This window comes from Anomaloglossus baeobatrachus, chromosome 2 (genome assembly GCF_048569485.1).
Source record: "Anomaloglossus baeobatrachus isolate aAnoBae1 chromosome 2, aAnoBae1.hap1, whole genome shotgun sequence".
In the NCBI taxonomy this organism is placed as follows: domain Eukaryota; kingdom Metazoa; phylum Chordata; class Amphibia; order Anura; family Aromobatidae; genus Anomaloglossus; species Anomaloglossus baeobatrachus.
The window spans coordinates 737,321,172-737,338,206 of record NC_134354.1 but is presented as its reverse complement, the minus strand read 5'-3'; the positions used below and the strand labels follow the sequence as shown (position 1 = coordinate 737,338,206).

General features: G+C 43.8%; 1 protein-coding gene across 1 annotated transcript; it reads left to right on the top strand.

The window, feature by feature from the left end:
• The first annotated feature begins 5,440 nt into the window (after positions 1 to 5,440).
• IL17D (interleukin 17D) lies at positions 5,441 to 17,035 on the top strand. Its single transcript, XM_075337400.1, has 3 exons — positions 5,441 to 5,473; positions 9,271 to 9,578; positions 13,870 to 17,035. The coding sequence occupies exons 1-3, from the start codon at positions 5,453 to 5,455 to the stop codon at positions 14,192 to 14,194; spliced, it is 654 nt and encodes a 217-aa protein (XP_075193515.1). The 5' UTR covers positions 5,441 to 5,452; the 3' UTR covers positions 14,195 to 17,035.

Sequence of the window (17,035 nt, the reverse complement as noted above, 5' to 3'; positions counted from 1 at the left end):
ACATTTTATTTTACATGCACAGTGGTTCTGTGTGTGTAAAAAAAAAACAACTACTCATGTAACCAAATACATCGTAACATCAATCCAAGTGCAGTCTGATTTTCCACAGAACTTAAGAGATTAATTAGATGCATAGATAACTGAGTGACTTTTTTTATACACATTCCCAGCCAGCTTCAGAAGAGATCTAACTCAGAACATCATTAAAGGGAATCTGTCACCAGGTTTTTGCTCCCCCATCTGAGAGCAGCATAACATAGGGACAGACCCTGATTGCAGCGATGTCACTTACTCAGCTGTTTGCTGTCATTTTGATAAAATCAATGTTTTCTCTGCTGCAGAGATCATGCTTATGCTGGACTACCTGCAGCACTCAAAGTAGTCCTGTAATGATAATCTACTGCTGATTAAACAGTGATTTTATCAAAACTGCACTAAGCAGCTCAGTAAGTGACACATCCCTGAAATCAGGATCTCTGCCCCTACATTATACTGCCCTCAGATTAGGTGGCAAAAACCTGGTGAAAGATTCCTTTCAACTGCTCTGATTGTCAGGACCATGTAGGTTGAACATCGAGGTAAGTGTGTTTGTTTGTGTGTGTGTGTGTGTGTGTGTGTGTGTGTGTGTGTGTGTGTGTGTGTGTGTGTGTATGTATGTATGTATGTATGTATGTGTGTATATATATATATATATATATATATATATATATATATATTTATATATATATATATATACATACATATACATACACAGTATATAGTTATTATCATGCCATTTATTCCATGGCGCTTTACATGTGAAAGGGGTATACATAATCGGGACAAGTACGATAATCATAAACAATACAAGGCACAGACTGGTACAGGAGGAGAGAGGTCCCTGCCCGCGAGGGCTCACAGTCTACAAGGGATGGGTGAGGATACAGTAGGTGAGGGTAGAGCTGGTCGTGCAGCGCTATATCAGACAGGGTTACGGCAGGTTGTAGGCTTGTCGGAAGAGGTGGGTTCCTTTTGAAGCTTGTCAAGGTAGGCGAAAGTCTGATATGTTGTGGCAGAGCATTCCAGAGTATGGGGGAGGCACAGGAGAAATCTTGGATACGATGGTGGGAAGAGGAGATAAGAGAGGAGTGGAAAAGGAGATCTTGTGAGGATCTGAGGTTGCGTGCAGGTAGGTACCAGGAGACTAGGTCACAGATGTAGGGAGGAGACAGGTTGTGGATGGCTTTGTAGGTCATGGTTAGGGATTTTGAACTGGCGTCGTTGGGCAGTTCAATTATGTGTAGTGTGCTTTGGGATTCTTGGGCTAGTTTCACACTTGCGTTGTTTGGACGCAAACGGAATCCGTCACTAATGTAGTACAGTTCATTTATTTACAGTGGAAGCGCGTTACTATGGCGCGTGTGTGTGTCATGCAGTACCCGCTTGTGTCCACACGATGTCGCGCTTCCACTGTAAATAAATGAACTGTACTACATTAGTGACGGATTCCGTTTGCGTCAAAATAGCGCAAGTGTGAGTGAGCCCTTAAAGGTGTTGTACCAAGCATGTAACTAGTAGATTAGGGGACTGTTTATTGATCACAGGTGGTTTGTGGTTGAGTGCTAACTGCTAAGACGTCCACAGCTCCCAAGAACAGATCTGCACAGGTCTTGTATGTGCACCATCGCCCCATGCATTGTTTAGGCGCTCCGCATTAACAGCAATCCCATAAAAAAAAAAGCGGGGGTGAGTATTCTCAACCTCTGCTCCATTCACATGAGGATTTGCAGATCCCCATTTTTGGAATCTGTGGGGGTCCTAGCATTGAAAACTCCTGTGATCAGTAAGATATCACATGTCCTATCAACAAGAGATGATCTATATTCGATGCACTGTCTGTAAGTGGACTCAGATGAGTTTTATACATGTTCCCACGTGTACAATAAATGTTTTTGTGAAATGTTATATGCAGGAAATGATTAGTTACTTGCTGGAATTTATTGGGTTACGTTACCTTTTTCACGCCTGAGACTTGGTCATAAAACTTCTGATTAATTTAACACGCGCTGTTTTCAATTTACGGCTTAGTAATGTTTTACATATGCTTATAAATCCAATGGAAACACTAAGAGTTGGCAGAATATCATATAATAGCCTTCCAAGGTGGACCGGACCCTCCCATAATAATAATAAAATTAAACATAAAAAGTGATCATTTTATGTAAACAGCCAAATCCTGACATTACACACCTAATTCTAATCACATTCACGAATATAAACTGCGACCACCAGGGATCACAATCTACATTTATTATGGGCAAAAATATCCTTGCATGTGTTAGAAAGCAAAAACAGCAGCTGGCCACCCACCATGTAACCGGGATAATCAGGGGCTACAACGTTGCCGCTTTCTCTGGAGGACCCCATGTCAGTGCATTTCAATAGGCATAATGAAATACTTCACTTACCCTGTGGAGGCGCTGTGGAGAAATTGAACATTTGCTGATTTATTTCCCCAGAGTATACAACTAACCATTGGGTGCTTTAGGCTATGTATCCACAATCCACTTTTGGTGAGTTTTTGATGTTGCAGAATTTCTGCACCTATCAGGCTATGTGCACACGTTGCTTTTTTGTGTGCTTCTTTTCTGCACATAAGAATCATGTTTTGACAGGAAAAAAGCAGCTAAAAAAAACACGCATGTTTATTGCAATTGCTCCTTTTTCGCTTGCGTTTTTCTCTGCCTTTTTTGGTGCTTTTTTTTTAAAGCCATGAAGATCACGGGGGTTTAGGAGCTGTACCCCCGCGTTCGCCAACGGGTCTCCAGCTAATATTACTTACCTCTCCCAGACGATTGGGTCCCAGTAATGCTATCACAGAGATCCGATCACTGCCATAGTAACCTTGGGTCGTCACCATGTCGACCATGGGTTACTGAGCTACAGAGAGCCTTGCACACCATCCTGTATGCACGGTGTGTGAAGCAGAAAGCTGAGCTATAAAGCATTGCAGGGAATTATAGAAATGCAGAAAAAAAAGGCAGAAACAATTGACATACTGCTTCTTTTTCAGCAACAAAATCTGCAAGAAAAAAGAAGCAGCATGTGCACAGCAAGTCACGATTCTCATAGACTTTGCTGGGATGCTTTTTACTGATTTTTATTGATTAAAATACGCAAGGAAAAACAGCACGTGTGCACATAGCCAAATTTTAGATTGCCTGAGTATTTTCATTGTTTTTTGTGGGGTTTTTTATCATGCATTTTTATTATGTTTTTGACGCTGCTGTTTTTGTCATTTTGGTGTCCTGCATTAAAAAAAAAAAAAAGCTGCTTTATGTGTGATTCTTCATAGCATTTGGCTTTGTAAAAACTTTGTTATACTTCGGTGCGAATTACTTGCGTTTTTGATGCGTTTCCGCCATGGCAACTCACTAAAAAAGTATGTGCGGTTTTTACCTGTGGATTTTCCACATCTTCAAGTCTATAGGCTCTCTCTCTCTCTCTCTCACTCTCTCTCTCACTCACTCTCTCACTCACTCACTCACTCACACACACACACACCCACACCTGCGGCAAATCTGTGGTTGCAGTGAAATTGTGGACAATCAGTGCCAGGTTTGTGGCTGTGTACAAATGGAACAATATGTCCATGATTTCACTGCAACCACAGATCTGCCAAAGATTTATCTCTGTGTGTGACGGGACCTTATGGGGAAAATCTGCACAGAAAACACAGCGTATCCACAAGAAAAATTGACATTGCTGCTAAAATACGCTGCATCAAAAACGACAAAATCTTTTGCTTTGGGAACTGCCAGGTTACAAAGAAAAAAGTCCAGCTCACCGTTCCGATCACGAGGATGCAGTTTGGAGCTCAGAGACGCTCCAGCCGGGACATGTACAATAATCCAAAAGAACTCCTTAAAATTCTTCCAATAATAGCATTGCCCAAGATTCAGTAATTATCCATGAGTTTCGGATGTCGCAGCATCCTGCCATTACTTTTAGTTGTTATCATTACTAAGGATGCTGCAATATCCAAAATACATTGGATCATTTCCTACTGAAAATTGGGCAATGCTGTTATTGGAAGAATTTTAATCAAGAAAATAGAGCACAAGTTTTTGAAACTGCAGGTTTTTTTGGAATATGTGGGAAATGTCACGTATATTTCGATTCTTCTACCACTTTTTTAAAATTGTTTATTTCACATACATACCGGTAGTGCCATCATATTCTGCAGCGCTTTACAGATATTGAATATTATGTGTAATTGGGTGAACAATACAGATAATCGCATGTATTACAGTTGTATACATAGTAAGCCACATTTATGAAGACGGAGCAGGAATGTCTTTGATGTCTAGTGACGAATTTTATGGTAGAAAATAAGTAATTTCAGTCAAAAAGCATGTAACAGGAAAGGTGTTAAAATAATGGCTGGGGAACATGAAAACCTTATTAATGAAAATGGGCTATAAAATTGGAACCATGATGATGAGCTCATCACGGGATGACTTGCTGGATAGAGCATCATTGATTATCATCATTCGTCATCAATCACCGTCGATCATTATCGATCATCACTGATCATCATCGATCATCATTGATCGTCATCGATCACCCCCACGGATCATTATTGATCACCATCGATGATCATCGATCGCCATTGATCGTCATCGATCGTTACAGAATGTGCTCAGTTTCCGTTCAGTGACATCACAGGACAAATGGTGCATTACACATGATGCATCGCTCTCTATTCTGGTTAATTGGGATTGTAAATTGGGGATCCTTCTTTCCAAATTTACTAATCGGATATTTAAAAATAGGTTTTCTAATCTAGTTGGGCAATGTATTTAATTTTGCTGTTTTTTATATTGTTGACGCTGAATTCTGTGCACATTGAAAAGTAAAGTGATTGCTTTTAGGATTGGAGACCCTCTGTGCCGGATTTTACACCCCATGAGCACTGATGAAGGCGGCTGCCTAAAACGACAAGTCCTCTAGCAGAGGGTTAACCGTCAGCGCAGTAGCCTCCCGCCTATGTGTTTATGTTGCCTGTTGACTGGGGCATCTTTCCAGCCCGAATTCAGTGAGTGTGAGGCCAGCAGTGGGTGGGAGATCTGCCGGGGTCCAGCTGCTGCCAATTGCAGCTGCTGTTTTTTGCCCATAGCAACTCCTGTGCCCCCATCATCTGCAACCTGTGCTCCTTGTCCTCATCCCACCACAATCCCCCTTTATGATCACACAGTACTGGATATCTGGTGGCCTCCCTCCCACTTTTGCTGTCTATCTACTTAGACTGTCTCATTTTGTTGAAAACCTCATATCCCTCATCTGCATTAGGTCCCCCCTCCTTCCTCTCTGTCCAGCTGAAGAACATATTATCCCCCCCCCTAAACCCACCACATTGCCTCCTCCTTTTTGGTCATCCATCCGCAATCTCAGACCTGGGCTTCAAATCTTCATGATGCAGCCAAGGCGCCAGGTAAGTAGAGGGGTGGGCACAGTAGGAGATGGAGGTGTGTGAATAGAGGAAGAAGGGGGCAGAGTCTGTACCCCTATTCGTTGTGTAGCCAGTAGTGCAGAGGTTAATGAAACAGGAGGGTCTGCTGAAGACAGTGGGCTGCTTTGTACTTAGTGATGACTTGGTCGCAGAAAGAGAGGGGAGCAGAACATTCATGACTGGGTTTCTTGGGGGATTTTAGAGGTGTTATGTTGTGGCTACATGTTAGTGAGGTAGAATTATTCCTTATGTTCTTGATATTCTAGAAAGATTCATTTCTACTTTTTCCTTTTGCATAGTTGTGTAGAAACTACGTTGTATGCCTGAGGTCTCAAGTCCTGCTCTGGCGGTTTCATCACATGCAGTAAAAGGCTTCCAAAGCCAATCTGATGACAGATTTCATAACACAAAGCTGTACAAATTATCATTCAGACCTCAGACCTGGTTAGGCTGGTGTACTTACTTTGAAAGCCTACAAGTGCATCTCAATAAATTAGAATATCATCAAAAACTTAATTTATTTCAGTAATTCAATACAAAAAGGGAAACACATATAATATAGAGTCATTACACACAGAGGGATCTATTCCTATATATTATATAGAGTCATTACACACAGAGGGATCTATTCCTATATATTATATAGAGTCATTACACACAGAGGGATCTATTCATATATTATATAGTCATTACACACAGAGGGATCTATTCCTATATATTATATACAGTCATTACACACAGAGGGATCTATTCCTATATATTATATAGTCATTACACACAGAGGGATCTATTTCATGTGTTTATTTCTGTTAATGTTGATGACTATGGCTTACAGCCAATGAAAACTCAAAAGTCATTATCTCAGAAAATTAGAATATTATATAAGACCAACTGAAAAATGATTTTACACTCAGAAATGTTGGTGCCCACTGAAAAGTCTGTACAGTAAATGCCTCAATACTTGGTCAGGGCTCCTCTTGCATGAATTACTGCATCAATGCGGCATGGCATGGAGGCGATCAGCCTGTGGCACTGCTGAGGTGTTATGGAAGCCCAGGTTGCTTTGATAGCAGCCTTCAGCTTGTCTGCATTGTTGGGTCTGGTGTCTCTCATCTTCCTCTTGACAATACTCCATAGATTCTCTATGTGGTTTAGGTCAGGCGAGTTTGCTGGCCAATCAAGCACAGTGATACTGTGGTTAGTAAACCAGGTATTGGTACTTTTGGCAGTGTAGACAGGTGCCAAGTCCTGCTGGAAAATGAAATTTCCATCTCCAAAAAGCTTGTCGGCCGAGGGAAGCATGAAGTGCTCTAAAATTTCCTGGTAGACGGCTGCGCTGACTTTGTTCTTGATAAAACACAGTGGATCTACACCAGCAGATGACATGGCTCCCCAAACCATCACGGATTGTGGAAACTTCACACTAGACCTCATGCAGCTTGGATTGTGGCCTCTCCACTCTTCCTCCAGACTCAGGGACCGCGATTTCCAAATGAAATGCAAAATTTACTTTCCTCTGAAAACAACACCTTGGACTACTGAGCAACAGTCCAGTTCTTATTCTCCTTGGCCCAGGTAAGACGCTTCTGGCGTTGTCTATTGGTTACGAGAGGCCTGACACAAGGAATGCGACAGTTGTAGCCCATGTCCTGCATACGTCTGTGTGTGGTGACTCTTCAAGCACTGACTCCAGCAGCAGTCCACTTCTTGTGAATCTCCCCAAATTTTTTAATGTCCTTTTCTTAACAATCCTATCAAGGCTACGGTTATCCCGGTTGCTTGTGCACCTTTTTCTACCACACTTTTTCCTTCCACTCAGCTTTCCATTAATATGCTTGGATACAGCATTCTGTGAACAGCCAGCTTCTTTAGCAATTACCTTTTGTTGCTTACCCTCCTTGTGGAGAGTGTCAATGACTGCTTCTGGACATCTGTCAAGTCAGCAGTCTTCCCCATGATTGTGTAGGCTACTGAACCAGACTAAGGGACCATTTTAAACGCTCAAGAAGTCTTTGCAGGTGTTTTGTGGTAATTATTCTAATTTTCAGAGATAATTACTTTTGAGTTTTCATTGTCTGTAAGCCATAATCATGAACATTACCAGAAATAAACAATAGAAATAGATCACTGCGTGTAAAGATGCTCTATAATATATGTGTTTCCCTTTTTGTATTGAATTACTGAAATAAACTAATTTTTTGAGGATATTCTAATTTATTGAGATGCACTTGTATGTCAGAATGGCAATATAATCCTAATTATAAAATAAACACTGTATTAGTCCAGCTAGAGCTTTAGGTAGATCATTAATACAAGATAGTGCGGGTCAGTCACCCAGGACCCTTACACACCCAGGAACCTTTTCTTTCTCTGGAGAAGCTGTTATTGGGGTGTCAGACTCCCACCGATCTGATACTTATAACCTAAGGAAAGGCCATCAATATTTGGCGACCAGACATGGATTTCTACAAGCCTCATTTAGATAAACTGAACAGATGTAGATACTTCGGCAAACAAATCTACTGCAAATGACTATAATCTTATGTAACAACTAACAAATTTAACAAGGTCCAAATTGTGATGGCTAAACGTCCCGGCATCTCCAAAACAGCAGGTCCTGTGAGATGTTCCCAGTATGTATTGGTTGTCACCTTCCAAAAGTTGTTCATGGAATGAGAACTGGTAAAATGGAAATGGTGCCAATGGTGATGGGCACTCAAGGCTCATTTATGTGCGGGGAGTGAAGGTTAGGCCGACTTGTCCCATCCTACAGGAGTGTCAAGGACATAGAGAGCATGTCAACGAGTATGAGGCTGTGTAACCACAAACTGGGCAGAGGGCCCATGTTGACCCCCTGTCCACCAGCGAATGCTTGTTCAATGTGCATGTGAACATTATACCAAGACCATAGAGCAATGGATGAAGGTGGTCTGATGAACCACAATGTTGGCCCATTTTCCAATGTTCAGGAATACATTGAGGAATAGGTGAAAGCCTTGACTGGGCCTATGAATTCCCCCTTTCACAATCCAGTTGAGCATCTGTGGGATCTCTTTAACAAACAGACCCATCTCACAACATACAAAGGGGTATTCTCATAAATCTAAAGTTTATCCCCTATCAATAGAATGAGAACAACTCATTGATTGCTTATGGTCCTCTAGCCATCCCAAGACCGGACTCTGCCTTAAAAGAGTGGAGGTGTACATGCTCAACCTCTGCTCCATTCATTATCTATGGGACTGATGGAGAAAAGTGACTACAGCATGTGGCTATTTCCAGCAGTCCCATAAACAATGGGGGGGAGAGCTAAAAGGAATCTGTCACCAGGATTTTGCTGCCCCATATGAGAGCAGCATAATATAAGGACATGGACCCGGATTCCATCTTTGTGTCACTGGACTGCTTGCTGCAATTTTGGTAAAAATGATAGTTTTATCTGCAGTTCTCTGAATGCTGAGCTCTGTATAACCCCACCCACACCACTGATTGGCAGCTCTCTGTCTATGCAGTGTACAGAGAAAATGGCTAATCAGTGGTGGGGATGGAATTATACAGAGAATATGGAGATCTGTATGGCAGCAGGTTAACTAGTGATAATTTCCTAGTAATAAGATAGTGATTTTAGTAAAATTACAACAAAGCAATGTAATGGTACAAGACACGTCAGAAAGACAATATTGTTAGGTGCATCTGCATGAACAAATTCCTGCACTTATTTCATTATAGCGATACATGGTTTTAAATAACCGCTAACATGTTTTCACGCCCCTTGGCAGGTCACTTTGGCACAAGCTGCTCTGATGTTGTTTCTTGGACTATTGATCGTCAGCTCAGATGGCTCTAAACCAATAAAGCGACCGCCGCCAAAGACCAAGGCTTGTGCCGACCGCCAGGAGGAGGTGCTGGAGCAGACGTATGGGCACCTGGCCGCAGGTATGCTGAGTGCCTATCACCACACCTTGCAGCTTCAACCACTGGAAAAGGAGAACATCAGCTGTCCAGCTGGGACCCGAGGTAGGGCCCCGGGGGATGGGAAGCAGCGGCTACCTGTCAATATCCACAGCATATCCCCATGGGCATACAGGTGATTGTGCAATTCTCTATACGTTCCGTCACGGCTATGATTGGTTACCGCTGATGTTCACAATGAAACTATGATCTAATTTGCAGTACTGTATATCGGTAATCCGCATTGTCTAAGGGGTAAAAATGGATAAGTCCATCCATACTTAATAGATCATCTGGACTGGACATTCTAGTACCCATATACAATACATTAGATCTGATGACTCCTGCTCCGGTATAATGATGGGAAACTGTCTGCAGTCACGCAGGTCTAGGATGCTGGTGGGCATCTGCCCCCCAATATAATTATATATTCTAGGCTAAAATGTCGACCATTGATATTTATAGTGTCATTCTGTAACTTTCTGCTAATACATTCAGCAAGAGCTGAGACACAAGGGCAAGAAGCAAAGCAAGCAGGACACGGTGGCTGCCATCAACATTAGAGTGGATCTGTCTCTCAGATCTGATGAGGCTGGTGTACTCATTTCAGAAATTAATATCAGAATGGATTATATAGCTCAATTTGAAATTAATCTCAATCAACACCTACCAGCCTGTCACACAGAGTATTGCATGAACTCCACCAACTGTCATGGCAGTATTGGACTCTCATCAGATTGCAGATACTGACACTCCGCCCGATGGTTTCTCTAGTGTCTGGGATCAACACCTGCTGTGTGCTGATTCAATGACAGGCTAGCAAGAGTTACTCTCTGCTAGTCTCCTTGCTCCTTTAACCACATGTTCTGGGGAGACCTATCACATCTGCTCCCCTCCTATTTATGCTGGTGGAATCCTCCTACCCATGCCAGCTATAGATTATTCTATGTTGGTCTGTGAGGTGTGGTGTCCCAGACTCTCTGGTGAAAGTTGTGCTTATTGTTGTTCCTCCTGTATCTTTTATTGTCTTTACCTTGGTGTGTGCACTGTGTGTTTTGGTTTTTCCCCTGTCTATCTTTATCTGTGGTTTCAACATACTCCTGTCCCATGGTAGAGAGACTCAAGCCTCTCTACCATCAGGAATATCCCTGAGATTAGGGATAGCGTAGGGTCTGCTAGCTTGAAGGATAGCTTAGGAGCTACGGTTCCCCGCTATCCCAAAGTCATCATGACAGCCTAATAGATAGCTCCTGAGAGTCTCCTCTCCCTGCTAAGATCTCACACTGCTCATTATAAGCTGTGACTGTCAGTCAGGCTGGGGGACCATAGGCTGAAGACACTGGACTCATGAAATCTCTAAATCTGTAGCAGGATTCAAAAGCTTAATTTTAATATCAGTATTACACAACTCTTCCCCAAGAATGTACATGTAGGTGCCAGTCTAGTATTTTAGCCATATTCTATGATTGGACTGTGATAAGATATACTATTACTCGTTTACCCCTTGAAGGAATTTTTTAATCTTTTACCTATTTAAGACCATAATTCATTTCTTAATATAAATGTGTAATGAGCTCCGTTTCTCTTTTAAAATCTCTGGCATATATTAATATTAACTACTAGAAGGTGGCCCGATTCTACGCATCGGGTATTCTAGAATTTACGTATTGTGTAGTTCATGTATGATTTTTGTTATATATATATATATCTATATATATATATATAGATGTTGTTGTGTGTAGTTACCAAGTGTTTGCGTAGGGCGCTGTACATGTTCTGGGTGTTGTCTGGGTGTGGCGGGGGTGAGAGCGGTGTTGTATGTGTGTTGCGTGTGTTGCGTTGTTTGTGGAGCGGTGTGTCTGTAGCGTTGTGTGTGTGTTGCGCGGTTTGTGTGTGTGTGGTGTGTTTTGGGGGGAGGTATGTTTTGTGCAATGTGTGTGTTGTGCGGTATGTGCGTATATTTGTGTGTGCCGCGGTGTTTGTGTGTTAGGTGTTGTGTGTGTGCAGCGTTGTCTGTGTGTGTGGGTGTCTGTGTAGGGCAGTTGTTTGTGGTTCCCAGTGTGTGTGTGTGGTGTGGTGTGCAGTGCGCGCGCGTGTGTGTGTGTGTGTTGGGGGGAGGTGTGCACTTCCCATCGTGCTCCATCTCCCATGCTGCGCACTCCCAAATGTGGTCCATCCGCCATGCTGTGCACTCCCAAACGTGCTCCATCCACCATGCTGCGCACTCCCAAACGTGGTCCATCCGCCATGCTGCGCACTCCCAAATGTGCTCCATCCGCCATGCTGCGCACTCCCAAACGTGCTCCATCCGCCATGCTGCGCACTCCCAAACGTGCTCCATCCCCCATTCTGCGCACCCCCATCGTGCTCCATCCCCCATGCTGCACCAGCATCAGCCTCTCTACCCGCAGCATCAGCCTCTCTGCCCGCAGCATCAGCCTCTCTCCTCCCAGCATCAGCCTCTCTACCCGCAGCATCAGCCTCTCTCATCCCAGCATCAGCCTCTCTGTCCCCAGCATCAGCCTCTCTGTCCCCAGCATCAGCCTCTCTCCTCCCAGCATCAGCCTCTCTCCTCCCAGCATCAGCCTTTTCTGTCCCCAGCATCAGCCTCTCTCCTCCCAGCATCAGCCTCTCTCCTCCCAGCATCAGCCTCTCTCCTGCCAGCCTACCCCAGCCTCAGCCTCCCCCAGCATCAGCCTCTCTCCTCCCAGCATCAGCCTCTCTCCTCCCAGCATCAGCCTTTTCTGTCCCCAGCATCAGCCTCTCTCCTCCCAGCCTACCCCAGCCTCAGCCTCCCCCAGCCTCAGCCTCCCCCAGCATCAGCCTCTCTCCTCCCAGCATCAGCCTCTCTCTTCCCAGCATCAGCCTCTCTCCTCCCAGCCTCAGCCTCCCCCAGCATCAGCCTCTCTCCTCTCAGCATCAGCCTCTCTCCTCCCAGCCTACCCCAGCCTCAGCCTCTCTCCTCCCAGCATCAGCCTTTTCGGTCCCCAGCATCAGCCTCTCTCCTCCCAGCCTACCCCAGCCTCAGCCTCCCCCAGCATCAGCCTCTCTTCTCTCAGCCTTCCCATCCCAGCCTTCCCCAGGATCAGCCTCTCTCCTCCCAGCCTCCTCCAGCACGCCATGCTCCTCTGCCGACACTCACAGATCCGATCGCATACACTCACACACACACACACACACACACACACACACACACACACACACACCCCCGATCGCATACACTCACACACACCCGATCGCATACACTCACGCACACACACATTGACGATATTGCACATACGCGCTCATACTCACAACATCCGGAGATACCACATGCTTCTGGCCATGTGATCCTCCGGCAGGTCCTGGAAGCTCACAGCACAGTATCGCCGCCGAGAAGCAAGCGATATCCCAGGATGTTGTGAGTGTGTGGATGCGATGTGATGTGTGTGGGTTTGAGAGTGAGTGTGATCTGATGTGTGTGTGTGTGTATGTGTGTGCTGTTATGTGTGTGCGTGTGTGTATGTTCCGCCGCTGCAGGACCTTGATGTGTGGATGCGATGTGATGTGTGAGGTGTGTGTGAGTGAGTGTGATCTGATGTGTGTGTGTATGTGTGTGTGTGTGCTGTTACGTGTGTGCGTGTGTGTATGTTCCGCCGCTGCAGGACCTTGATGCGCTGGTAACTATGCTACCATGGTTACCAGCGTATCTCGTCCCCCGCTCGCACGGGAGCCCACACCAGCATACGCCGGCCAGCCCCAGCAATGCGAGGGTATGTGTCGGCTGGTTTGGCGGTGTACGCTGATGTGGGCTCCCAGGGGTACAGTACTCACCTGGTAGTCGTGGCTCCGTGACCATGTCGGTTTGGGGAATGCGTGGGGGGGCGGGGCCAGAGCTAGCGTGCATTGCGTGAGGGGGCGGGGCGTGGCCGAGTTGCCAATGCCTGCAGGGTGCCGAGGCGAGAGGCCAATCTGTGGGGGGGCGCAGCCTGGGCGAGCGGCCAATCCGTGCGGGGGGGCGGGGCCATGGCGAGCCCAGCGGCCAATCAGCTTTGTGTCACCGTAAGGACACAATTTTGGAGCAAGACAGACAGACAGACAGACAGACAGAATAAGGCAATTATATATATAGATAGCATGCAAGCTAATTGCAGTCACCACTAGAGAGAGAATGCGAGCTTACAGCATAATGGTATGTCATTGAGTTAATTTATAACTGTGTGCGCCCTCTAGTGGTGGCTACAGGAAGTCATTATTTTACACATTTATTATTTTATTTTACAAATATATTTTTTATTATTTTTTTTTTAATAATTATTTTAAGGAAATAAAATACGCAATGAAGTGTAAAAGTATTTAAAAGAAATAATGGTTATATTACAGGTATGAAGGGAATTAAATAATTTCCGAATGTATATACAGGACTCACTCTAGTTACTTTCTTCTAGGATAACGTATAACCCCACAAGGTACCCCAAGTACATTCCAGAAGCCTATTGTCTCTGCAAGGGCTGCTTGACTGGACCCTATGGAGAGGAGGACCTAACCTTCCGCTCTACCCCAGTCTACATGCCTACTGTTATCCTCCGGCGTACGTCTTCCTGCACTGGTGGCCGCTATGTCTATGTTGAGGACTACATCACCATCCCGGTAGGCTGCACTTGTGTGCCAGATCAGGAGAAGGAGTCAGAGCCGGACGGTACAAACTCGAGTCTGGAGAAAGAAAAGTTCAAAGTCTCTATAAATAAAAGTGAGAAACCGTCATCCAACTGAGCCGCGGCGTTATCTGAGGGACGATGTGTGGACTACTCGTCATCATTTTTTCTACAGATACAATGGATAGCGAGGTCCTAGAGTAAATATAGGCACTTAATGTGGCACAAGGGCCCAGAATTATGTTGCAGTGTAAAGCAGGGTGTAGAGGAAGTGGACATTAACATTATGTATATCTGAATTGGAGCGATCAGTCAGGAATGAATGGAGATGGACATTACAACAGTCATTCTTGGGATAATGTGAAAGTATTGGTAGGTTGTAAGTAAAGGTCTCCCAAATTAACAGAATATATACACGTCATCCATGTGCTACCAACATATAGTGTGTTTATATCAGCAGATGGAGCACGTTTTACTTCAGCTTTTAGGTTATGTCAATAATTACATTAAAGACTGTTCCTCAATGCAAGAAATTAAGCACCTTTGCAAATGATCCTGATTAAATATTTCCTACCGTTTTATGTATACAGCTCTTTTAAAAACCTATGCGTCTCTATAGTATCAGATTAGAAACAAACTATCAGGGTGTAGGTGACGAGCAGGGGACAGGGGCTCCTAGACTTGCCCCTAAGTTAGGGAAATATCCCTAATCCCAGAGTTACCTTTGATGGTGAGGATGTCTGAGCCACCTTCCTTGCCCTGCTGCTGACCATCCCTGATTTTATAGTCCCTCCCCCCAACCCCAGGGAAGAAAGGGCCAGGACAGGAGTGATTAAACCCAACAGAAATAGACATGTTATACCCCCTCCCCCAAACAACAGGGAAGGTCCGGGACAGGATTGATAAACCCAAAAGAAATAGCCAAACGGGAAACCAAATCTGCACACAGACACACATAGGTATAAGACAAAAAGAGGTTAGGAGGAAAATAAGAGCAGAAAGGAAACAAGACAACAGGAGAACTCACCAATCACCAGCAGGACTGGGATACAACAGCACATGGACCGGTTTAGCAAAAGCTATAGTTGGCATGGGAAGACAGGCTCCATTATCTTGGAAAGGCAGGGAGTGACTGTGATAGGTCTCTCACAACATGTGATCCAAGAAGTAACCAGCAGGCTAGCAGAGATTAACTCCTGCATGCCCAATCATTAATGAGAACACAGCTAGTTGATACCCGAGCCTGTCTGTGTAACTCAGAAGCACCAAAAGGAGGCATAAAGTGGAGTGTCAGGTTCTGCAGTGTGAACAGCGTCATATGGCGCCATGACACTCAACGAGTTTTGAGCCAAACACTGAGCGACACAAACCTTGTGCAATCTGTCCCTGCGGCTATACTCCCTTTTATCTGTCCTCTAGTTATTGCTCCTGGGCATGAGATAGGTTAGGAAGAAATAGGGTGTTTGTAATCCGTAAGAACAGAGATATCTTGGCTATAAAGCTACATATATGGAGCTGTAGGATATTTGTATGACGGGTATAAATAAAATATGTTACATTTATGTCAACTGCATATGAGAAGAGATGAGGATCACGCCCACTTGGCTAACAAGACCAGCTTTACATAAAGGGAATGGAAAGATGTAGGAACAAAAAGCAAAAAAAGCCAAATTCAGAACAGAGGCATTTACAAATATTACATATTTATGAGAAGTGAAAGTTCACAAAGGTTCCAATATACTATGCAGGGAAGAATAACACAAAAGTAAAAAAATGAGTTTCCAATTGTAATGAATAAATACAGACACTTAATATATTTGTAAATATCATAAAGGCAACCTAAAAACCATTATAATTGTTGGGATCATTGGAGCTGATCAATCACTCATGCAGAGATAGGTACAATGGGACATAGTTGAAATTACACTTTTTCCAGTAGAAGAACTTTAGCTTTTTTATTCGTGCACTACGGGATGCTCTATAGGGGCTCATTTAATGAATGAAATGTATGTAGATTTGTGTTAATGTAACAGCTCCACCTGCTGGTGAATAAAGGTATAGCTTATCTTTTATTGTGGGACTTTTAAGGGACTCTGTCAACAAATTTCTGCAATGTAACCTGAAGACAGCATGCTGCAAGTGTTAAAACAAAGACTTCAGTCCTGCATCTGTTATTTCAATTTCTTTTTTGTTTACCTGCAATGTTAGCTTAAGCCTGTTATCTTTATCATTAGTGGGTCTCAGCAGGTGTAGTCCATGAGTTGTAGTTCAACTCTGCCCCCCTTTGTCATTAGCAGCTTCTGTCTTTGAAAAGCTACACTGATAGCCTGGTGTGGGCGGGGGCAGCTCTCAGAGCTCTGCTACATGAAAAATCTAAATTCTTTCACTGTGTCAGAACAGCTGCAGCCAGTAATCTAAGTGATACATCATTGAAATCAGGGCCTCTTTGCCAACATTATGTTGCTCTCAGATGAGGTAGCAAAAACCTGCTGACAGATTCCCATTAAGCACTTGCTCTTCTTTGTCTCAGTATTGCAACACATTTGTTGCAAATCGTTACAGTAAAAAATTAGGTCAATAGGTAATCGTAGATTTGCCCATGACGCCATTATGTTAACCTTGTGGTGTTGCATAGACCTGCCTGGTTTAAGGGTGAATGTAAATTCTAAATAATGATAAAAGGTCTCGGAAAAAGTTTTTTTTTAATTTTTTGCGGCTGAAACAGCTTTATATGAATGAGCAGTAAAGGTAATCTTATTTCGAGCCTGGATAAGCTGAAATACTCTGCTCTGCTGTTAGATCGTGCCTGTGTAATAACATACTAACAGAATTCTCATCACTAATCGGCCACAGATTGCAACTATCATTTTATAAGGTGGTGGAATTGTATTTTTGGGAATGTATTTTCGAAATTGTATTTTTTAAAATGAGTTTTAGAATAAATAAATGTATTATTGGA

Coding starts and splice junctions, on each gene's coding strand:
- IL17D (XM_075337400.1), top strand. CDS start 5,453: ATGATGCAGCCAAGGCGCCAG. Junction 5,474..9,270: donor TGATGCAGCCAAGGCGCCAG/GTAAGTAGAGGG, acceptor GCCCCTTGGCAG/GTCACTTTGGCACAAGCTGC. Junction 9,579..13,869: donor ATATCCCCATGGGCATACAG/GTGATTGTGCAA, acceptor ACTTTCTTCTAG/GATAACGTATAACCCCACAA.